Source organism: Pelobates fuscus, chromosome 10 (assembly GCF_036172605.1).
Source record: "Pelobates fuscus isolate aPelFus1 chromosome 10, aPelFus1.pri, whole genome shotgun sequence".
NCBI lineage: Eukaryota > Metazoa > Chordata > Amphibia > Anura > Pelobatidae > Pelobates > Pelobates fuscus.
Window position 1 is genome coordinate 12,721,183 of NC_086326.1, and position 25,188 is coordinate 12,746,370.

General features: G+C 38.8%; 2 protein-coding genes across 3 annotated transcripts in view; both read right to left on the reverse strand.

Moving 5' to 3' along the window:
- LOC134575465 (alpha-2-macroglobulin-like) overlaps window positions 1-25,188 on the reverse strand; it is a 312,276-nt gene that overhangs the window by 208,497 nt on the left and 78,591 nt on the right. The gene's annotated exons all lie outside the window — the stretch shown is intronic.
- The window catches only part of LOC134575463 (alpha-2-macroglobulin-like), a 260,467-nt gene that overhangs the window by 18,047 nt on the left and 217,232 nt on the right, over window positions 1-25,188 (reverse strand). Inside the window, exons 25-29 of the mRNA XM_063434756.1 lie at window positions 6,785-6,866; window positions 6,459-6,615; window positions 4,927-5,001; window positions 4,314-4,476; window positions 1,454-1,662 (exon numbers count right to left, since the gene is read on the reverse strand). Of these exons, the coding sequence (XP_063290826.1) occupies window positions 1,454-1,662; window positions 4,314-4,476; window positions 4,927-5,001; window positions 6,459-6,615; window positions 6,785-6,866 (686 nt within the window). The remainder of the gene's footprint in view (window positions 1-1,453; window positions 1,663-4,313; window positions 4,477-4,926; window positions 5,002-6,458; window positions 6,616-6,784; window positions 6,867-25,188) is intronic.

Consider the following 25,188-nt stretch of genomic DNA (forward strand, 5'->3'; position numbering starts at 1 on the left):
GTGGAGGCAGTGATATGCTCTGGACAATGTTCTGCTGGGAAACATTGGCATTCAGGTGGGTGTTATTTTGACACATACCACCTACCTAGAGATTGTTGCAAATCATGTACACCATTTCATGACAAAGGTGTTCCCTGATGTCAATGGCCTTTTTCAGCAGGATAATGCACCTTGCCTAACTAGAAAAATGTTCAAGAATGTCTTGAGGAACATGACAAAGAGTTGAAGGGGTCACCTCCATATTCCCCAGGTCTCAATCCGATTGAGAATCTGTGGGGTGTGCTGGAACAACAAATCCATAGAGATCCTCCTCGCAACTTGCAGGACTTAAATGATCTTCTGTTAATGTATTGGTGCCAGATACCACAGGACACATTCAGAGGTCTTGTGGAGTTCATGCCTTGATGCATCAGAACTGTTTTCGCAGCACAATGTGGACCTGCCTGATATCAGGCAGGTTGTTTTAATGTTGGCTAATCAATGTAGTCATCTAGATTGAAAAAAGACTCACATCCATTGAGTTCAACTTTTAAAACAAAAGTATGTAAAAAGCCCTATTTGAAGTTATGTTCAATCATACCACAGAAATGAGAAAAAAAAAATACTTCATAACTACAAACAGATTTCTCATGGAATCAACAACCTGATCGCAAACATATTATATCCTTGATTATACTGTTTTTGATTAAAAAATAAATAAATAAATAATACAATAAAATAAGCAAAGCAAAAAAATGTCCAGGCCATTTTAGAAAAAAAAAAAATAATCAGCATAATCTGACAAGGCAATCTCCATGGGTAGATAATACCCCCTTTCTTTCAGTCATAATTGCTGAGAGTTGGTAGCAAGGTACTCACAGATATCATGCAATGTATGGTTTATATGGCAAGTGCAATGTTTACCCAATGTTCATAGCTTTAGCATGTTAAATCCATGTAATGTGATTTTTTTTTTTTTATGAAAATGTGTGGATTTCACTTGCTGTAGTAATCTTACACTGTTGCTCTTCATTTTGCAATGTGGTTGCTATGTATAGTGTAAGACAGGAAGAATGAACATGTTAAAATTAATTGGAAGCCATGGCACACGTTCTGAGCTCAGAAGGTAATCTGTCAAACAAAGCAGTCAAGAACAAGGCTGCCTTGTGTAGGGGTCAGTGAGAATATACAGATCACTGTGAACTGCAAGACATGATCAACTTTCGGGGTACACTGATGTGGGAACTGAAATTTCTGGGAGACATTCCTCCGCTTGCCCAATACCTACGAGCTGTAAGAGAATGTGTGTTAGATTTCAGTAGTGTTTTATTATTTTTGAAAGTTGTGGGGGTGTTGAAATAACATTGGATTCCCTTGATGCTTTATATATTTTTGATACATTGTTTTCTTGTGAAGTGAAGGGAAATTTGCTGAATAATGCTTTTTGTTAGTGCTATAAATACTTTAGTCTCACTTGTGTGGATGAGAAACCCCCATATGGGTTCTGCTGCTTGCTCAGCCAGTTCACTATCTCTGTGGCTCTGCCCAAATCCTGTTCAGGCCCACAGAGCATGGTCAGGAGCATGTATGAGGTTAGTTCAACCTCTGCAGAGGGTGCACGGTACCAAAATGTAACATCCGAAGCAGGGGTGGTCATCTGACGCTCCCAATGTAGCTGCCCATCTGTCAAAGTAGCATATTGTATAAAAAAGAAATGTGATTATAGATGATTTAAATATATTGGAAGTCTAAAGTAAAAATATAACTTATTGAGTATTCCAAAATATATTTGTTCAAATATTGTTCATCTGTCAGCTTCATACAAATCTGGATGTAGATACGGGCAGGAGGTTTTAACTAAAAAGTAAATTGTAAATTGAAGGAATGAAAACAAGTTATAGTAGCATAATAAGAATAGTTTTGCAAATAATTTGCTTTTAATGTTAATATTTATTTTATTGTAGATTATTTTCATTATTTATTAATTTAAAAATTAATTACAAAACATTTTTATAGAAACATGGTTTAGCTCAGCTATAAAGTACAAGAATAATCAGGAGTGAGTGAAAGGTCAAGGGAATAGCTGTAATACAATAAGACTGGAATATTACATTCTATTTGTAGAACTGAGAATGTGTTACATTTTAGCCAGTTTAAAATGATCTAGAAAATTAGTGGAGAAAACACTACTGTGTTTGAAAATACCATTTAACTTTGACATTCATTATTAGTAGATATTACAATATGCTAATAATGTAGTTTGGGGCCTGATCACAAAAAATAATATATATATATAAAATTCTTTATTTTTGCCACAGTCAGGTACATAAGAGACATAACATGTGATATGACAAAATGGTTAGTTACATACATTCCATCCTAAGATTAACTGTGCTGACTCTGTTTTTTTTTTAATTTAGAGTAAGTTAGGGTAAACTGAGTAAACCGCCATGCCTAGGCAGTGTAGGTGTTATTAGCAGTAGGTTCAGTACAAGGGCACGGCAATGTTCAAAATGGAAATACAACATTGAAAATAAAAAAGGTGAATACAATCTTAAAAATAGAGGAAGCGTTGTGCTCTAGGATGGCAGCTCCACATGTTGGAGTAAAGTGAGAAATGATTAGTGCGGAGATGGGGGTGGTTCTTCCAAGGTAGACCCTGGAATGCCACATGGGTTTCTCAATGAGTTAGTGGGGTAAAACCCCAAGAAACAAAACTAAATGTATAACAGTTAAGAACTGCTACACTTAAAAATGCGTAAGTCTCTCTTTGTATAGGTAGAAACATTGGAAATATAGCATAAAACACAAAAAGAGCGTGCTGCAATCAGGTAACTGCAACTGCGGTCTTGCTCTTGGAGGCTGGAACGAATGGGATTATGGTGGTCGGGTCCCATGCTGGAGTTGTAGATATGGGGGATTGATGCAGACCAAGCCTGGGTAAGATAGCGTCCATCTCAGAAGCATCAGATACTTTGTAGTCCACATTCTGGTGCTGTATAAGAACATGAGAGGGACCCCAGCGGTATGTAATGCTTTGAGTCGACAGACGTGTTGTGAGAGGGCGTAGTGATTTTCTCCATTGCAGCGTTGTACGGGAAAGGTCGGAGAAAAATGCAAGGTCCATTTCTTTGGAACCGATATTGGGTTTCCCCTCTGGTTGCATTAGAGATGGCGGTCTTGTCCTGGGCATTTTTTTTATTTTATTAGTAGGTAGCTAGTGGCTAAGGCCGCGACTGATAGAGGCGGAACATCCCATCTAACAGTATGCCTTTTGCCTGTTTAGGTGGCAGGAAGGCCACAAAAAGCCTGCGCATAAAATGAGGCAGTTCTGCAGTGGTGACGCTGTCTGCTAGGCCTCTAATTTTCAGGTGTTTCCACTTTCTTTTGTCTCCCATGGCAACTAGTTGGTGGCTGAGGGTTGCATGGGCCGAGGTGAGATCACTGACCTGCTTTTGTAGCTCCAGTCCCTGTGATGTGTGAGCTGTTGTGGTTTGCTCAACTGTTTCCAGGCATGCAGTGAATACCTTGACATTCTCTCTGACCTGTGTGATTTCAGATCAGAGACTTTGACGGAGGTCCGCCAATAAGTATGACTGTGGTGACTGGGGGTAATATTCCCACAGTGGATTGAGTGGCCCTTTATAGCCCAGATCTTCCATGTTGTGGAAGGAGTAATCCTCCGATGCGTCTGAGAAATCTCTGAGGTCCACCACCATTTCAGGCCTCACCCCTCCATGCGGTCTCCGCAGCAGATCTCCGATATCTGCGCAGAATCTGGGCCGATCCAGCCAGTGCTTCTTGTTCTTGCGACCCCATCATTAGAGGAGCATAACTGGTGTTTTCCTGTGCCATTTACACTCAGTTTTGGGCTCTTTTTCAGGCTTTATGCGCCCTGCCGATGGATCTTCGCGTCCCTGCGGCTTGCCTGATAGAGAGCTAGCCCCGGCCCCCCACAAAATATTTTTTTAAACCAAAACAAAATAAATTTTGTCAACTCTGCCCAATTTCTACTTCAAAAATCTCCCTTTTTCAGTACAAATAACATGGGTGTTACATAGATTTATTTGTAATGAGATATTTCTTAATCATAGGGGTTTTATAAAAGGTTTGATAAGCTTCATTCATTGAAGGTAAGAGGGTTAAGATGTTTTCTGTCTAAATTATCAACCATATTTGTTCAACACAACGTAATGTATATGTGTACTGTTAGTCTACAATGACTAATGTTGATTCTTTGGAGAACAGGGTGTGAAAATGCTCACTTCTGAATGTAATAAAAATACATCAATGATACACTTATAATAAACAGATCATATATACACATTTCTCACCTTTTCTTACAGCTTGTTTGTCTAATTTTTCCATTAGTTGTTGTCTGAGATCTGTGTCTCCAGCAAGAGTGAAAGTATAAGCCAGGAGAGCCTGTGTGTATACGTTACTTACATCCACAGCAGCCTTCCTCAGACAAGATAAAGCATCTCCAACCAAAGAGTCCTACAATTACATAAAATTAAAACATGTTTCAACAATGACTGCAAAAGCTGTTTTATTTATCATTTTGTAGACATTTTTAACATAGATACATCCACAAACTAAAGTATTAAGGTAGTCCGTAAACTAACTGAATAAACGAGTGGAGCATGCAATCCCTATCCCAAATGTCCAAGAGAAAAGTCAACATACCATTTCATTTTTTTTAAATTTAGATTATTTAATTTTTATTGAGACACTTTAAACTTTACCTTTGTCTTTTCTGCTCACATGGAATGTGGACTGCATAAATGGATATATATTTTAGGTGCAATTTATCTTGCAGTTGTTTTAATTTAACTCTGTTGCTCTAATTATACATATGCAGTCTGTAAAAAATTGGGTGTATCTTTCAACTGACATGGAATGTTGATACTGTGTGAAGCTAATACATTCAACAAATGATTATCTTACCTCTGTAGATATACCTGACTCCAGAAGAGCTATTGTTACATAAGCTGAAAGAGAAACATCATCTTCCACGCCACCCTGTTACACAGTGAAAGAATTACAATAAAGACTCTGTAAATTTAAAGCTCTAAATGGTCAGAATCAACAAAAGTCCAATTGATAAATATATATCTATTTTAAATTTGTTATAGTGGTAGAAACTATTATGCATAACAAATTTTCTGATATATTACCATGAAGTTCACTATCTAGTCAAGTATTTATTCTTTTGGTATAGTGGTATACCACTCTGTACTGTCCAAGCATCTATTCTTGCATTGCTGTGGCAAAACTAACCTCGCCACAAGCTCCTGGAGGGGCCTGCTGGTCATCCTCTTGCCAAAAGACTATGGGCTCTTTCAAAATGTATGTGATTTATGCACTTTTGTACTCCAGAAAGAGAGACTGACCATTAGCCCTAATTCCTTGGATAGGACCATGTGCACAACTGGCCAAAACTATGACTTCCATGGAAATCCTGAACCCCTGAACCGATCTGGGTGATTTTTGGATATGTTGGTACACCAGATTGGGGCTATCAGGGTCAGGGGATATGACGTTTGTGGAGTTTGGGGTGTTTGGGAAAAAGTATGTTTTTCTGTGCTTGGAGATAATTGGATTAGATTAGTACAGTTCCAGATCCAATTATCTCCCAGGCACAGAGGAGGGATTATCTGATTATGTATGGGAGTGTCCTGGATCTGAGAGACAACGTGGTTGTGTAATTGTTTATACTGTGGTTTACTCTCAGGTCCAGGGGAGAGTGCCCCTTGCATGGGGACTTGCATATAAGGCCAGTTGTGGCTCCCATTAAACGAGTTCCTGCTTACCCTCAACATAGAGCTTCGTCTCATGTGTGGGTGAAATGGCTGTATCTACCATGGGGATTGCTATATCACTATACTGCTCTGGGTTATAATCACTTGCAAGTAAGAGCAGCCTGCTACACTCTCTGGAAAAGAAGAGGTCTGCCCACTGGAAGCTGGATCCTGGTCTTAGGTCCAGGGTTGGCAGAGAACGGCAATACCCCAACCAAGCTGTAACGCTGAAAGTGGGGACTATGGTCCTGATGGGGTCTGGCGGAGTGCTTGAAAGTACTCTGTGAGCACAAGGATGCAGCGATTGGCGTACGCACCCAGTCGGGGTGCCAGGCGGTCCACCACAATTGCCATTACAATAAACCTCTGCACTTTCATGACATGTATTTGTTGTGTTGTTGTTGCTGTTATGGTACACCACATGTAAAGTTTAGATATGTATTTGTCTTGTTGTACTGACATCTCATCCTCTTGCCAATTTTCTTTTATTTATTTTGTATTATTGTTTATTTTAGATGTCAGCATCTTGATATGATCTTTTCACCATACTCTTATTCTTTATTTATTGAGGGGGAGCAATTTATCATACTCTAAATACATAGTATTTTAGAAACCTCCTATCTCTTTCCTTGATGTCCCACCGTGACCTATTTGTAATGTTAAAAATGCCTCACTTACCTTCATTGCATTATTGAAGAGTTTCCCAACACTACGGAAACAGCCAGTGTCTTTACGGTGGTCTCTCAACCAAGTAAAAGAATGCTTTAGATGACTTTCATCAATGAAGATATAGGGACGGGCTTTATTGAAAGACTTCACTACGAATGCACTCAACCTGTCAGAAAGCAATGCATTGAGGAGAAATGATTTCAAGATTGTAAAATACATGTATCATGACAAATATGGTCACTTGATAGGTTGCTTCTAGGAGAAAAATAGATTTTCAAGATGATACACATCACAATGCTTTCCTACTTACTTATTTTACTGAATACATCACTCACCATGTGTTTCCCTCCTGATCATTCTTTCCAAAAGCACTATATGACCCATCATCATGTTTGTAGGTAAGTTGTCTTTGATAACCTAAATAAAAAGATATAAACAAATGAAGATACACATCATTTTGTTTAAAATTAAATGTATTTCAATAACAGCATGAAAAAAATGGTGAATACATTCAATAGTTTTGGCTACGCTTTTAAAATAATTAAAATCTGTTAAAAACAAACACACAACTATACAAATGTATACAAACAGATTAAAACACTTGAAAAGCTTGAGACCTCAATTTAATATTTTTTAGACAATCTTTTCAAATGATTACCTTTTGTGATAAATGTTTAAACTAATTTTATTCAAAATAGTAAGATATAAAAAATATATTGTATATTAAAATAAAATACATTAAAAATATCAAAACATGAAAAAAATTTCAGAATATTAAATAATTTTAAATGTTTATCCAAAAAATATTAAATCATTTTAAAAAAAATCCAAAAAATTTAAATTAAGAGCTTAAACTTACCAACGATTGAGAGTTAAAAAATTCCTGCATGGAGCTGTGCAGGATATCTGCTGTGTAGGATTAGTTAAGCATCTGAGAGCAACATGGGCTATTCTCTGTACTGTGGGACTTATCGCAGAGATGCAGAGAACTTCTAGCTCTCATTGAGGAGATGACCAGCACCCAATAAACCCCAGATATATTGACAAACCATTAGAAAACAGTTTGTCTACTTCCATTAGAAGGGTGCTGGTACACACATGGCGCCGTACTCACTATATCACATAGGAATGTTCCATTAATGGTTTGATCCAATCACCATGATAGCGTCAGTGATTTGACGTGTTCATGGTTCCTGGACTCTGTATGTGCAGTATTTTGCTTTGGAATTCTTGAGATGACTTGAGAATACCATGAATATGACTGTAGAGTTTACAGTAGCTCCTAAGCCGTAGTGTCCTGCTGATAGATTTATTTTTTTGTCAATATTTGTTTTATTGAGGTAATAACATCAGGTTACAATGGTCAGATTGAATACAGTGATAACAATAGTGTGATTTACATTAGCAACAATACATAGCATTCGGTAGTGAGGGCCTCTAGGTTTTTTTATTACGTTTGTGGGTCAGATGGTTCTGGTTGATAAGATTTATATTAATGACATGTGTCCGGTGCAGATACCCTTTTGTTGGTGATACTGGCGTAACATAAAGGATGAAAATAAGCGTGCTACTCATAACCTTCAAGTCAGTCGAGTCTGTAAGACCTCTAGTGAGGTAGGGAGATTGTGTTTTGTGTGTGCATGCTTGCTGTTGGGCTCTATATAGAGTGGCACCACTGTTATGGTGACAGGTATCTGCAGACTATGTGGCTGGTTGGGTTATAGACCCATTTCCATGGGGGTTACGGAGAGGGGTGAGTAGAAGATGTGTTTAAGAACCTAGGGTTCCATCCTAGCTAATGGAGCCATCCCACTAACTCTGACTGCATGTCAGGTCTGGTTAGGTAAAAACTAACTGTAACCTATACGTTGTGGGGTTAAACAAAGTGGGTGTATCAACAAGAAAACATATGAAGTACACATGTGAACATAATGTGCCAGATGTGGTTGGTGGGGGGAGGCATTCAATGTGGCTGTGTTTGGAGTGATCCCCAATGTTTGGAGGAAGGTGGTGGCATCTGTGAGGGAGGTGAGTCTCAGCACTCTACCAGCTGCATTAGTAGCTGTTAGGGATCCTGGTAAAGTCCAGTGGTATTCCACCCTTGTGTCTTGCAGATTACTATGATGTGCCAGGTGGCCTCCATTGGGGCTTGTCTGGACTTGTTGATTCTGTAACAACTGTCGAACATGAGCTTTTTTGCTTGAGAGTGTCTGTCAAGCGCCGCAGGTAGTGTGCCAATTCGGCTGGGCTGACTGAGTCTGGGACGCCTCGGATCTTAAAGGGACACTCGAGGCACCCGGACCACTTCTGCCCATTGGAGTGGTCTGGGTGCCAACTTCCACTATCCTTAACCCTGCAAGTGTAATTATTGCAGTTATTTATAAACTGCAATAATTAGCTTGCAGGGTTAACTCCACCTCTAGTCAGCCACTAGACATTTGCAGGGTTAACTCCACCTCTAGACAGCCACTAGAGGGCACTTCCGTGTCCCTAGCACAGGAAACCTGTGCTAGAGCATCGCTGGATGTCCTCACGCTGTGTGAGGACCTCCAGCGTTGCTCATTTCCCCATAGGAAAGCATTTAAAAGCATTTTCAATGCTTTCCTATGGGGAGCTCTAATGCGCATGCGCATTAGGTCTCCCCGGCCGGTGGGCGGGGTCAGTCTCGCCCACCGGCAAACGCAATCACTAGGAGGAGCAGCGGCGGAGTAAGAAGCAGCGACGTGGGACATCGTCTATGCCTCTGGTGAGTTACTGAAGGGGTTTTTACCCCTTCAGCAACCGGGGATTGGGGGGTGAGATTGTTTTCCTGGCACTGGAGTTTCCCTTTAATGTTGGCGCACCTGTCGCGGTCTTTGGTAATATCTGTGACTCAAAAAAAAACAGAAGAAGGGCTGTGCCAAGAAGTAGATATTAATGACAAAAAAATAATAATATACACAATAGTCTCAGGACAATATAATTTGTATGGTCTCACTGAACCCGTGGGACTAAAGTTCTAATAAAATCACCAAAATATGAGATATTCAAAAAATAAAATCCAAAGATAGGGTCTTACTCATAGGTAAATGTCTTTATAAGGTGCTTGTTTTTTTGTGTAGTGTCCTCAATTTCTTTAGTTGTTCAACCTCCTTACTAGTATGTAAAACAAGAATGGGAAAAGCCAATGGTGCAATATGTGCAGGCAAGGGAAGATAAGATAGATGGATATATGTAGTCAACTCACATTTAAAAGAGCTATACCTAGCTATAATAATATACTATTTTGTATATTATTATTATTTTTATCATTAATATGTACTTCTTGGCGCAGCCCTTCTTCTGTTATTTTTTGTTGTAGATGTTTTGTCTTCAGAGGGTTTGAGGGTTACCCTTTGTTTGGTCCGATACCTACGGTACATTCTATTTAATATTAGTGCTGACCCTTCTTCCATTCTTTTTCTGCAATATCTACTCGCTGTGTCAGAGATGTGTGTGAGTGTTGCAGACTTTGCATTTGTGCTTTCAGCCCCTGTACCTCTTGCTTAAGGTCTATGACCTCCTCTTCAGTGGCTTGTGTGTCACGATTTGGGGAACCCAACACGCTAACACACACACACACACACACACAGAAAAGGTGCAGTACCGGACCTTAGAGTGGTCGGGCTAAGCACACACAGAATAGTCAGGAGACAAGCCGAGTAAGGGGAACCAGAAGACAGAATAACGAGAAACAAGCCGAGGTCAAAGGGTAGGAGAAAGTCACAAAGTCAGATTAACAAGCCCGAGAGTACGTAACCAGAAACACAAGTACAGTAGCAATACTAGCAAGCAAAGACCACAACAGGGCAGGGAGGAACAGGAAAGGTAAGTATATAAATCATAATGTTAATTCTGATTGGATAATTTCCAATCAGAATTAACAATCACACGTGGGAGATATCTAAACTTCCCACTGTGATTGAGGCACTGTGCCTTTAACGCCGGGTCAGGTGACTGACCCCGGCGTGTGATATCTTGGGCGGTCTCCCAGCGTGCAGCGTCATGCATGCTGCCACTGGGGGACGTGGAGGAAGACGTGCGCGGCATCCGAGACTGGAAGGATGCCGCTCGCCGAGCCCAGGAGGAGGAGGGGACCGCGGACGGCTGGAGGGTGAGTACTGCAAGCAGAGTGCAGCCTCCCCTCGCAGCCGCCCGCGGGAACCCGACATTACCCCCCCTCGAAGACCGCCCGGAGGGCGGGAAGCAGAAGGCTTCAAAGGAAACCGGGCATGAAAGGAGCGGACCAAAGAGGGAGCGTGCAGATCAGAGCTCAAACCCAAGACCGCTCCTCAGGGCCGTACCCCTTCCAATCCACCAGATATTGCAGCCGACCCCTAGAAACACGAGAGTCGAGAAGGGCAGCCACTTCATACACGTCACTAGGGACAGCGCGAAGGGAAACGGGCCGCCCGAGGGGACGAGAGAACCGGTTACACGGCAAGGGCTTCAAAAGCGAGACGTGAAACGTGTTCGGAATACACATGGAAGGAGGCAGGTCAAGGGAGTAGGAGAAAGTCACAAAGTCAGATTAACAAGCCAGAGAGTACGTAACCAGAAACACAAGTACAGTAGCAATACTAGCAAGCAAAGACCACAACAGGGCAGGGAGGAACAGGAAAGGTAAGTATATAAACCACAAGGTTAATTCTGATTGGATAATTTCCAATCGGAATTAACAATCACACATGGGAGATATCTAAACCTCCCACTGTGATTGAGGCACTGTGCCTTTAACGCCGGGTCAGGTGACTGACCCCGGCGTGTAATATCTTGGGCGGTCTCCCAGCTTGCAGCGTCATGCATGCTGCCGCTGGGGGACGTGGAGGAAAACGCGGGCGGCATCCGAGATGGGAAGGATGCCGCTCGCCGAGCCCAGGAGGAGGAGGGGACCGCGGACGGTTGGAGGGTGAGTACTGCGAGCGGAGTGCAGCCTCCCCTCGCAGCCACCCGCGGGAACCCGACATTGTGTGTGCGCTGTCACTAGCTGTACCTCAGTTTGGACTACGTCAAGATCTGCTGCTGCCATCTAGGTTAGCAATGTCTTGTTTAGTGGCAGGGGCTAGAGGGTCTCTCTCTGCCATTTATTCCAGCAGTGTCGTGGGGTAGGTTGTGTCCCCTGCATCTTTGGTGTCTGCAAGGGAATCTGCCCTGTTTGTCAAACTTTCTAACCGGCCGCCATCTTGCATGCACTGGAACATTGTCCCGATATCCTGGGAGTCTTTTCTGGGGCCTGCTTGTGGCTTTTGGGATCTGCCTCCCATGCTGTCAGTGGGTAGAGCGAGGTCGTCAGGTAGCCATGGGGAGCTGTACAGTGTATCTCAGACTTCAGGTCCCGCAGGATGGCCTGTGAGGCAAAACACTCGAGGTAGGCCCCGGTTTTGCGTCAAACTTTTTGCCTGTTTTTGGGTACAGGAACGGCATGGGTCTGAAGCTCACCCTCTGCTGTCGATGTTGTATGCTGGGAGATGTCCAGATGGCATTGTGGTGACTTTCCTAAGTGTTATATCTTAGAACCTTCTTATTGTTATATATGCTTAATGCTACCTATGTAGAGTTACCGTATTTGCTAACATTTGTTGTAAATCCTTATGTCTTTTTTGTTAATTATGTTTTTCATAAATAAATGGTAAAAATGAATGTTTAAATAAAAGGTAAAAATATGAAATTCTAAAATACATGTAAAGGAAAAAAAATAATGAACAACAAGCATAAACACAGATTAAAAATAAAGAAAAACATTAAAAAATATATATTTTTTTTAGCTCTTTGTTCCTCACCATTCTCTAAAAAGGTCTTGGCTTTATTCTGGATTTCATCACTCAGTTGGTGAGTCTTCTCCAGATACTGTAGAATGAAAATATTTGGAGCAAAGAGCACCATGTTTTGTTCTCCACAACCATATGGCATGGCCAGCAATCTATCGAGATTCTGCATGGCTGTTCCCATCAGATCTCCTGTAGACAGAAAAACAAGAAATAAGGAGAATTACGCAATTTAATATAATTCTACTATGTAATTATTCTTCTTTAAATTTGACAATGTTTATATGTTTTCACATGTTTATACAGAGTGACAATAAAATTTGGAAAGAATAGTCGATCATCCATAACTTACATCAGGTACATAACACATAAAGGTACAGTATACACCATGAGTAACAAGATATTGTGTACCAGAGTGTGACATGACGCTGCATGTGTGGTACTTGTGCTAAGGTGCATGTACAGTGGCTTACAGTGTCAACCAGTTTCTCTACATTAGAAAATACTTATAATATTAGATTTTAACAATCCACTTGCAATGTCTTGTCCTTCCAATATTATGCATGGGTAGGTGGTGTGTAGATGAGTGCAACAGATGAAAACAGAAAAAAAGGAACCCAACAATAAGAGTATAGTCTTTTGTACATAGTGGGTGGTCAATCCAGTATGGACATCTCCCCCCCATTAAACTGGGACCCTAAGGGTGCCCTGGCACAAGCTAGTCCCATACATGGAGCAACAACTTGGTAGTGTAGAGCATTGTAGGTGACTCAGTGTTTCAAGTGGGATCCAGAACAGGTATTGCATAGCTTGTTTGCAAGACAAATAGGATTATAGAGTTTCATAAGGTTATGAAAGATGTTTTCAAACTTATCGCTATGTATCCCACTCATTTCCGATGTCTTTAGGGATCATGAGTTTTTGTATGTCCTTATGAGATAGTAGATAAGCTATTTTTTTTTGTTTGCCTATTTAGTGCAGTCCACTCTCAAGGTAGGATATGTAAAGAGATATGCTCCATGTTGTTGGGTAGTATGGTGGTTGCAATCACTGGTGTGACACTAGCAGCCTACCATAGTTTGTATTTCTTCAACTGAGTAACAAAATAGCTTAGGGGTAATTATGAAGGTGTAGGTTAAATGCAATAAGTTACAACAATCCCTGTTAATTGAATAGGAGGGAGGAAACCACTAGCGCTGTTCCCAGTAGGGATTTATATTTATATATATATATATATATATATATATATATATATATATATATATATATATATATATATATATAAAAGAACATTTCCCTCTTAACTGTTGTCTATATAACACGGCTAAATGTGAGAAACATAGCAAGTCTTGTGCTAGGTCTATGCCTATGGTGCCACACAGTGTCTCTGCACTATCACAAGAAGTAAATCATAAGACAGTATGTAGCATGTCCCTATTATTTTGTGTGGGTGTCACTGAGAGTGGGTGACATGGAAGGGCTATTCTACCCAGTAGTATAAAATGAAAAGAAAGAAATAAAAAAATAAAAAAATGGAAGGGAAACAATAAAGTGTGTTAGAGTACTTGCAAGAGAGTTTTGCACACTGGGCATACAGGGCAGTGAAGACCCCTCACTTGCAGGCCTTCATTCACTCAGTCTTGGTGAGCTGCTTGTGTTGTAGGCACTTCTAGGTCCCAGCCTTGGAGTAAGCAGATGCCGTTATCAGGTGTAGCAATCACATTCATTCTGCCATGGAGGTGCACAAGTATCTTGGTCAGCTGTCCCTACTGATATGGCAGGTTCACTGGGTGGAAAGATTTCTGCTTTCTCAGGGTGGCTGCCAAAATTTCAGCAAAAAGTTGGATGGTATGTTCTTCTTTGATCTACTGGCTCGCAGTACAAGCTTCTTCACATGGTAATAATGCATTTTTGCCAAGATGTCTTTTGGTATGTCTTTAGGTAGAATTCATGATTTAGCAAATCTATGAATGCAGTTGATTAGGTATATGTCTTGGGTGAGGTCGGGAGCCAGTTCGTTGAGCAATTTGGTGGTAAAGAATTGGAGGTCTTCAGTTTTCATCATCTCAGGCACAACCCTGAAGCAAAGATTACTGCAGTGCACCTTGTCCTTCATGTCAGCAAGTTTGGCTTCGTAAGTGTCCACCTGTGCCATGAGATCTTCCACTTTAGTGATGAGGTCATTATTGGCCTCAGCATATTCCGTCATCTCACGATCTTGTTCTCCAATGCTGAGGTCCTTGTGCCCAATTCCTGTATGCCCTTTTGTATGTCACATACTGATTGTTGCAGTGTTGTATTGATCTTTGTGGACATTTCCTCCAGCATTGATTGGAGCATACTTTGGGTAATCGAAGGATGCAGTGACACAGGCTCTTGCGCCTGGTCGAAGTCTGCGTCGGTACCATCTTGGAACGTTTCCAGTAGCTGGGTGTGCTTACTCTGCCTTGGTTTGACACCAAAAAAGTTGGCTTTGTCAGGTTTTTCATCATGCCTCTTTCCTTTGTGATGAGACAAGTTGGTCTCATCGGGTTAGTCAGTAAAGCTGTGAGAGGGCTGATTCTCCGTGGAGCTAGCAGTGCATACAACCGCTCTCTACCAAGTACAGGACATGCCCCCCCTACTAGATATATTATTCTAATAGACATTTTATTCTGTAAATGACCACTTTGTCAAATAATTTGATATATTTAAACCTCTAAAGACAAAGTATAGCAGGTACAACAATTAGCTAAAATAAATTATTCTGACAGATTTCAGTGAGAACTATTTATTTTAAACAACAGATAAAGGTTCACAAATCTTTCCATTCATATGTCTGTTTTTTTAAAATTAATAATGATATGTGGTTTTAGAGATAAAATGTGGCTTTCTGTGATGTACCTAACAGAGTGTTCAGTACGAAGAACACAAATGTTGTCTTGAGTAGTCAATAAACCATAAATTAGTGTTATGTTTTTTTTTCAAAATAAAAGATTGTCAGAACTGATGGACATTTTGTATTAATTTTCTGACATATATTTTATTAGTACAATAGACATGCATTACAGCATATCATTACTTGCATATTATTATTATTTATATATTTATAAAGCGACAACAAGTTCCGTAGTGCTGTACAATGGGTGGACTAACAGACATGTATTTGTAACCAGGCAAGTTGGACACACAGGTACAGAGGGATCAAGGGCCCTGCTCAATGAGCTTACATGCTAAAGGGAGTGTAACGTAATGTGACACAAAAGTTACGGGTAGAAAACTGTAACAGGGCAAGTTGGGAGCACATAAGACCAGTGAAAAGTGGATTGCAGTAGTCAAGGCGAGAGAGGACAGCGGCATGCATAGGCAAACAGGTGCTTAAAATGTTGGGGGATAATGCTTTTCCCACTGAAATAGCTTCTGAAATGGAATAATATAAACTCTGGCTTGCTACTTTCAATGCTGTCTGTATTTAATGAAGATTATGGTAATGCACATGATAGAGGGCAATTTATATACATGGTGGTGACAGTAATAATAATTACTTCTGTGGTGAATTTGTTATAATTGTAATCATTTTTAATCATTTACACTGCCATTAAAGTCTAATTAAATGAAGAGTAAGGAAGCAGTGGTTCCAAAACTAATATTTATAGAATGTTGAAAGAACCCCAGGTGTGTTTGCACTCCATCAGAAGAATGAACTTTCTTGCAAGTTTCAACTTACCTAAAACTGTTACATAGGCTCGAGCAGAATCTTTAATAAAGTTCTGTGGCAGCTTCAGTGAGATCTCCTCAGACTTGGAATGATCTAACATAGACACATGTGTTACCAGAAACAAATGAAAGAGTTTACATTACTTTCAGGAAAATGTATAGATCCTTTAAAATATAATATTCTGGACAATGTAATAAAAATTCCCAGAGAGTTCTATAAGAACCAAAATGACATGGATGACATAGATAATAGTATAAACAGATGATTCTATAATATAAGAAATCAAGACAAGTCGTACGAGAGTAAATCTCTCTTCTTTTCTCATATCTCATGTAATTAATTGCTTACCTTCACCTGTTTGAATGCAGAGGAGAGAGCTGTGAGAGTTTTCCTCTAGAAGGCCTCCAGGCTGAGAATAAACCATGTAAATTCAGATATTATAAAAAGGGGCATGTTACATAGTGACATAGTGACATAGTGACATAGTTACATAGTGACATAGTTACATAGTTACATAGCTGAAAAGAGACTTGCATCCATCAAGTTCAGCCTTCCTCACATATGTTGTTGCTGTTGATCCAAAAGTGACTCTGACAAAACCACCTCTTCAGGCAGAGAATTCCATATCCTTATTGCTCTTACTGTAAAAAAACTTTTCTTTGCCTTAGATGACATCTCCTTTCTTCCAGCCTAAATGTGTGACCTTGTGTCCTATGTATAGCCCTGTTTATGAATAGATTTCCAGATAAAGGTTTGTACTGGCCCTGAATATATTTGTATGAAGTTTTCATATCCCCTCTCAGGCGCCGTTTTTCCAAACTAAACAGATTTAATTATTTTAACCTTTCTTCATAACTAAAATGCTCCATTCCTTTTATCAATTGTGTAGCTCGTCTCTGGACTTATTCTAGTGCCATGATATATTTCTTTAGAACAGGCGCCCAAAATTGCACAGCATATTCAAGGTGTGGTCTTACCAGCGATTTATAAAGAGGCAAAATTATATTTTCATCCCGAGAATTTAAGCCCCTATTTATACATGACAAAACCTTACTGGCCTTAGCAACTGCAGATTGACATTGCATTTTGCTGCCTAATTTGTTGTCTATAACAATTCCCAAATCCTTCTCCGTAATTCACTACCAATTAGTGTGTAAGTTGCTTGTGCATTCTTAACCCCGAATTGCATAACTTTGCATTTCTCTACGTTAAATTTCATCTGCCATTTTAGTGCCCAGGCCCCTAATCTAGTCAAATCCCTCTGCAGCAAAGCAATATCCTTCTCACATTTTATTACTTTACAAAGTTTTGTGTCATCTGCAAACTCTGATACATGGCTTTCAATGCCTGTTTTAAGATCATTTATAAATATGTTAAATAGAAGTGGTCCCAAAACAGAACCCTGAGGGACACCACTTACCACTTTAGTCCAGCCTGAAAATTTACCATTAATTACAACTCATTGTACTCAATCCTTAAGACAATGTTCTACCCAAGAACAAGAATATTCATCTAGACCAATTTCTTTTAGTTTGAAGACTAACCTATTGTGAGGAACCGTATCAAATGCCTTGGCAAAATCCAAGAAGATCACATCCACTGCAACACCCTGATCTATACTTCTACTTACTTCTTCGTAGAATGCAATTAGGTTAGTTTGACATGACCTATGTTTCATAAAACCATGCTGATTATTGCTAATAACAAAGTTCTTCCCAATTAATTCCTGAATATTATCCCTTAATAGCCCTTCAAATATTTTCCCAGTTACAGAAGTTAAGCTCACAGGTCTATACTTTCCAGGCAAGGATTTTGAACCCTTTTTAAATATAGGAACAACATCTGCCTTCTTCCTCCTCTGGTACAACACCTGAAACAAAAGAATCTTGAAAAATGAAAAGCCTAGGTTCACTTATTTCCCCACTTAGCTCCTTAAGTACTCCTGGGTGAATACCGTCAGGCCCCGGAGCTTTATTTACATTAATTTTCTTTAATAGCTGTAGCACCTTGTCTTGAGTCATCCAATCACAAGTTATCTGCAAGTTTTTTGCAGCAATCATTTTCATATCTCTTGCCATAGGATCCTCATTTCCCTGGTCTTCATTAGCTAATAAACCCAACTCTGTTTCCAGTGTACCTACACTTTCATTTTTGTTTTTTTTAGAATTGATGTACTTGAAAGATTTTTGGGGGTTGGGTTTGCATTCTTTAGCTATCAATTTCTCATTTTCTAGTTTAGCCACTTTAATTGCCTTTTTGCAAGCGTTGTTTGCTTCCTTATATCTTAAATAGGATGCCTCTGATTTGTCTGATTTAAATGCTTTAAATGCCCTTTTCTTATTTTTAATCTCTTGTTTTACTTCTCTACTAAGCCACATTGGTTTTAATTTGTTTCTTTTATATTCACTACCCATTTGTACATACTGAGAAATGTACCTTTCTAATATTTGTTTGAATATTTTCCATTTATCCTCAGTGTTTTTATCACTAAGGAGTTTATGCCAGTCGATATGTTGTAGAGCTAGCCTAATCTTATTGAAATTGGCTTTTTAAAAATTATATGTTTTAGTATACCCCACTTGCTTTTGCTTTTTTTAGTTTATTTCAAAATTTACCATATTGTGATCACTATTTCCCAAAGGCTCCCCTACTTGAATGTTGGTTAAAAGATCAACATTGTTTGTTATGACGAGATCCAGACAAGCATCCTTTCTAGTTGGTGCTTGTACCAGTTGTGACATCAAGGTGTCATTTAACACATTCAAAAACCTGATTCCCCTTGCTGAAGTACTAGTCCCTCTATCCCAATGTATGTCTGGGTAATTAAAATCTCCAATAATTAACGTGTTACCTCGATTTGCAGCTTTCTCAATTTGCTCTAACAGCTGTTCGTTCTCAATAATATTTACATTAGGTGGTTTATAACATATCCCAACTAATAATTGATTTCCCTTTGTTTGCCCCAAGCAGATATCTACCCCACCACCCTTCTTGTTTTTCCTATCCTTCCTTGCTTGTTTTATTATTTATCTTAAGTAACAAACTATACCCTAATTCAGTTTCAATGATGGGATTTTGTTTGCAATAATTAAATTTTCAATGTAGCACTTGTAAATAACTGACCTGCACTAGAAGTGGTTTTATCACAGTGTCGATGCTTCCCTGTTTAGGGACAACAGGCTGCTCATTACCACATACTTCTTGGGTATCTAGAGCTTCTGTTCGCACAGTTATATTCACTTCACCTAGCAATGAGATAAAAGGTATTGAAAAGATAATTAGAGAAAAATAAATGAAGTATACTATAGCTAAAATATGATTTATTCAAATATGCATCATCAGTAGAATCTGTTCAACCCTTGGGTCACAGGTTCAAATCCCAGCAGGGTTGACTCAGCCCTTCCTCCTTCCGAGGTAGATAAAATGAGTACCATTAAATTGGGTAATAGTAACAACACCTGGATGTTGGACTAAGGTAACATCCCCAGGATGGACTTGAAAACCAGAGTAATCTGAATGTACCTTTCCTGGTTAAATATGTTGTTATTGTCATTATTATGATCATGTTCTTAGGTAATTGTTTAGTCAGGACTACCATCATGGGGCATCTAAAAGGGCATTCAGACTGAGCAAATTAAAAGAGGAAAAAAGACTGGAAATTAAGACAGATTAGAGAGATTATTTGATCAAAGGACCAGAAAAAAGAACCAGAAAGAAAAAGAATAGAAGGTGGATAAGATGAGAGGTCTGGGAATTAAATAGTCCTTGAAACCATTCTCATAACTTCAGGTTTATGTCAATTATCACAGTACATGCTGGTGTTTAAACTTCATGATATTTGACGAGTTCCATAGTTTTTATTAATGAGTTCCTAAATAGTAAAGCTAGAATCAATATTGCTGGAAGAAATATCAACAACCTCAGATACGCGGATGATACTACTCTGATGGCTGGAAGTGAGGAAGAACTAAAAGACCTGTTGATGAGGGTAAAAGAAGAGAGTGCCAAAGCAAACGTTAAAAAGACTCATGATCAAAAAGATCATAACAAACAGCAATCTTAGTTACTGGCATATAGATGGGGAAGAAGTGGAGGCAGTGACAGATTTTACTTTCCTGGGATGAAAGATCTCCTCAGATGGGGACTGTAGTCATGAAATTAAAAGACGTTTGCTTCTGGGGAGGAAAGCTATGGCAAGCTTGGACAAGCTGGTAAAAACTAAAAATATTACACTACCAACAAAGGTCCGTGTCGTGAAAGTGACCTTGCCACTGGTTTTTGGAGGGGACTACTTGCCAGCATTTTACCCTGTGACTATGGCCCCTGCAATAGACCTGGCTAAAATACTTCAGGCTCGTTTCATGCAATTGGGACTATATGGTTTGATTACCGAACAACCGCATGGACAGAGACCACTCTGGAGCTTGTTAACGCCTATTAACAACTTGGAACGTTTCTCACCGCAGTGTTCTAATTGTTCGTCTGGGTGGCCGCGATTGCTATGAACAACCACGAGGTGGCAGCCATCTTGTTCGAATGAACGCATGCAGCGATGTTTGGGCATGAATCTCATGGAACTGAAATTGGATACAGAAACTCCCGAACCACGCTGGGCTTCCATCATCACCTGTGTTCGTTTCTATTTAGCTTAGAAGTGCACTGTTCAGTGAAATCATTTGTCTGGATGAAGGGAACAAGCTACAGGGTAAGACTATTGACTCTGTTTGGCCGCAAGCCCTGATTCTCTGAAACTGTATTTTGGCATGAAACCATGCGTGCGGTCGGTCAAAAAGAGACTTTCAGGAATTTCCTGAACCCCTGTCCTGATCTGGGTGATTTTTGGTTATGTTGTTCACCCAGATCAGGGCTATCAGGGGATGTATGGGGATATGTTGTGTTTTGGGGTACCTATGAGAATTTATAAAATAGGTGTTTTTTTCTGCCTAGAGAAAATTGAGTTACATACAGTACTTTACTCAATTATCTCACAGGCAGAGGGAAGGAATTGTATGTTTGTTATGGGAGTGTCGTACATTTAATTACTGTTTTGATTGGTTTATAAGCTTTGTGTCCCTGTCCCCAACAAGGTCCATGTGGGTGTATCCCTTGCTGGGGGACTTACATAAAAAGCCACTGTGGCTACCATTAAACCAGACTTACTTCACCCTCAATCTAGAGTTCTGTCTCTTATTGTAAGGAACTGATATACAGCTATCACTTGTAGCTCTTGTAAGAGCTTCACAGCTACACTATCCTGGAGGAGAGGCCTTCCCACTGAGTCCATGGATCCAGGAAGTTGGTCCAGGATGGGAGGAAGACGGCGAGGCCCCAACCAAGCTGCGGTGATTCGTGGGGTCTATGGCGCTTGCGGTTTCTGGTGCAGTGCTTATGGTCCTTGGGACCAGTTAAGAAGCGGTCCTTGGCGGAGGTACCCAGCCGGGGTACAGGGAGCTTCGTTACAGTGTGCATAGTCAGAACTATGGTATTCACAGTAGTAACATACAGATGTGAGATCTGGACTATAAAGAACGCTGGGCGTCGTAGAATTAATTGCAAGAGTGTAATAAGGTCTCTTTCATACCCCAAATGTACAATCTTGTACCAAAAACTCAAAGACACTAATTTCTCAAATCCAATAAACGATGGGCTGTTACATTCTGGGATATTAAAACAATTACACATTTGCGCATTTTATGAAATGAAATACGCTTACTGAGCTTGTTTTGAAGTTTAAAAATTACTGCACCTGAATCATGTCTTTTTAATGAAATACCTGTCCAGAGTTATTTTTAAATGGGAAAACTGTCAAATTGGGGACACAGTTCTATGTCAAAAATCTAACTTTATTTTTTACATTTTTAAATACTGTAGAAACTCTTTGATAAAATAAAATGAACATCGCAATTGTAACAGCAGTGGCGTACACACGATCCATGGGGCCTCGGTGCGAAAACTGATCCGTGGGCCCCCTCTCCCCTGGTGGTTACACCGTGTGAGCTGGGGCCGTACCACACATGGCGGCGGGCACCCAGTCACAGAGGTCCGCAGGGTGGCCGAGCCCCCTGGAGTAACGGGCCCGGTCGCAGCTGCGACCCCTGTATGTACGCCACAGTGTCGAATAATAATTCTAACAAGAATAGAGTTGTGATGTAGTGAAGAACTCCAGTTAGCTAAAGAGTAATGGGTGATCACATCACATATAATGTAACTCCTTCCAGAATGAAGAAGTATTGCACACATGAGATTTAAACTGTTATCTGATCACTGGCTTGGCCATCCAAATTACAATCAAGACAGAACAATTATTTGTATGAAAAGATAAAATATGAGGTTTAGGTCTAATTCTCACCCAGTTTAGTGGCTTTCAGGTTCCAATAGAAGGTTTTACTTTCATCTGCACACAGACAGCCAGTACGCTGACAGTCAGTACAGGGCTTTTCATCCAACTCTTCAGATTCCTTTAGCTTGACTTTCACCTGTCAATGGAAAAATCAATACAGAAAAATACAACAATGCCTACAGACATTTCTTAAATTTGTACATCGAGAAAAAATCTACTTCTTCAAAGTATGTGTACATTGAAATCCAAGGAGCCTATGGTACCTGCAGGCTTATATACTAAAATGAGAATTTGAAGTAAATTGAAATTGAATTTCAAATAAAGAGCCAAAGTAGTCAAACTAGATTTTTTTAGAATCTGCAGTTTTGGACCCTTAAGGACACATGGCATTTGTGACATGTCATGATTCCCTTTTATTCCAGAAGTTTGGTCCTTAAGGGGTTAATAGCTCTACAAGTCTTTATTTGGAAGTTAGGACAAATTATCTATGCTATAACTTGTATGTAACCAATTTATTAAAATTACTTATTACAATTTATTGCAGTTCCTATGCATGTTGGTGGACATTTTCCCAGAAACCTAGTTTATTTATTTATTTATAAAATATTTTACCAGGAAGGATACATTGAGATTTCTTGGATTTTCCAGTATGTCCTGGACTCATAAACATTTGATTGTTACAATAGGGTACATTGTAATATTAACCCCTTCAGGATGGACTCAATAGTGCACGTTCTGATCAAAACAAAACGTAAACAAAAACTGGAATTTGCGCTATATGTCTGCTCACCCGTAGTTCCCCTCTTCCATATTATATGCACCCACACTTATTATATATCATTTTGTTCAGAAGAAACAGGGCTTTAATTTATCATTAACTATTCATATATGGAACATAATTTATTATGAATAAAATTAAAAAAAAATGTGAGAAAATAAGATTTTTTTTTTAAATTTGTATTTCCGTCTGACATTTTAGCTGTGAATGTCATAATACTGTTTTTTACTGCAAAACAGGTTTTATGGTGTTTTGGAAAGTTACAGGGTCAAATATAGAACGTTCCATTTTCAAATTGAAATTTGCCAGATTAGTAATGTTACATTTGAGACGGTGTGGTAGCCCAGGAATGAAAATTACCCCCATAATGGCATACCATTTGAAAAAGTAGACAACCAAAGGTATTGAAAGTGGGGTATGTTTAGTCTTTTTTAGTATCACTTAGTCACAAACACTGGCCAAAGTTAGCGTTCATATATGTTTTTGTGTGAAAAAAGCAAAAAACAAATATTTGGCAGTGTTTGTGACTAAGTGGCTACTAAGAAAGACTGGACATACCCCACTTGCAATACCTTGGGTTGTCTACTTGAAAATGGTATGCCATCATGTAATTCTAATTCCTGGGCTACCAAATGCTCTCAAAGGCAACATAACCAATCTGGCAAATTTCAATGTAAAAATAAAGGAAATGCATGCCTTATATGTGACTCTCTAACTTTCCAAAACATCATACAACCTGTACATGGGGGGTACTGGTATTCTCGTGAGACTTCACTAAACACAAATATTAGTGTTTTAAAACAGTAAAACATATTACAACAATAATACAGTCCATAAAAGTGCAGTTCGTTTGTAAAAAAATGCAAAAAATTTAACTTTTACTCAAAATATCATTGTTGTAATAGAATTTACCAGTTTGAAACACTAATATTTGAGTTCAGCGACGTCTCCCGAGTAAAACAGTACTCCCCATGTACAGGTTTTATGGTGTCTTGGAGAGTTACAGGGTCAAATATAGTGCTTGCGAATTAAATTCTCTGCACTTTCTCCCTGTGTTGTCAGACATGTCAATCAAATTTTAATTAATCAAATCACCTAATTATGTTAAAAGATTACTTAAATATACATGTAGAATTTTAACATATATGCATTTATAGGTATTTAAATTCTATGTGTATACTAATGTAATCTTTTATGTAATTATATGTATTTATCTATATCTATATATATATATATTTGCGGTTATTTGCATTTTATATATAGATAGATATATATAGAATGTCATTCTAAGTGTATTCTGTTACCAATATATATATATATATATATATATATATATATATATATATATATATATAATAACAAAATACAGTTAGAATGAAATTACATATGGATATATAATTTATATTAAATTTTGTTTCAATATTTTATTTATTAATTTTATTATTTATTTTCTTTATTATTGTAATTATACGCATTTATATATATATATATATATATATATATATATATAATATATGTGTATATATCTATTACATATATATATATATATATATATATATATATATATATATGTAACATAATTCTAAGTGTATTTTAATACTAATATATGTACTTTTATTAGTATTAAAATACACAAAAGCTTCTCTAGCTTCTTTAGACCATATAGTACAGTTAACCCCCTTACGTGTCATATTAGTGATGGGGGCTATCACAGTAGAGAAACCTGTGATGAATCTCCTATAGTAATTTGCAAACCCAATAAACCTTTGAATGGCTTTTAACCCATTAGGTAATGGCCAGTGTAGAACGGCTTCAAGTTTGCGAGGGTCCATCTGAAAACCAGAGGGCTGAAATATTATACCCCAAGAACTGTACCTCCGTCTGATTAAATATGCATTTCTCAAGTTTACAATATAGCCACTTTTTAGGCAAAGTTTGCAATACTTGCTTCATATGCCTATGATGAGTCTGGAGATCGGGGGAATAAATGAGAATATCATCCAGATATACTAATACAAAAGTATAAATGTACTCTCTGAGAACATCATTAATTAAATCCTGAAATACAGCTGGAGCATTGCGTAAGTTGAAGGGCATGACAAGATACTCATAGTGACTACTTCTATTGTTAAATGCAGTTC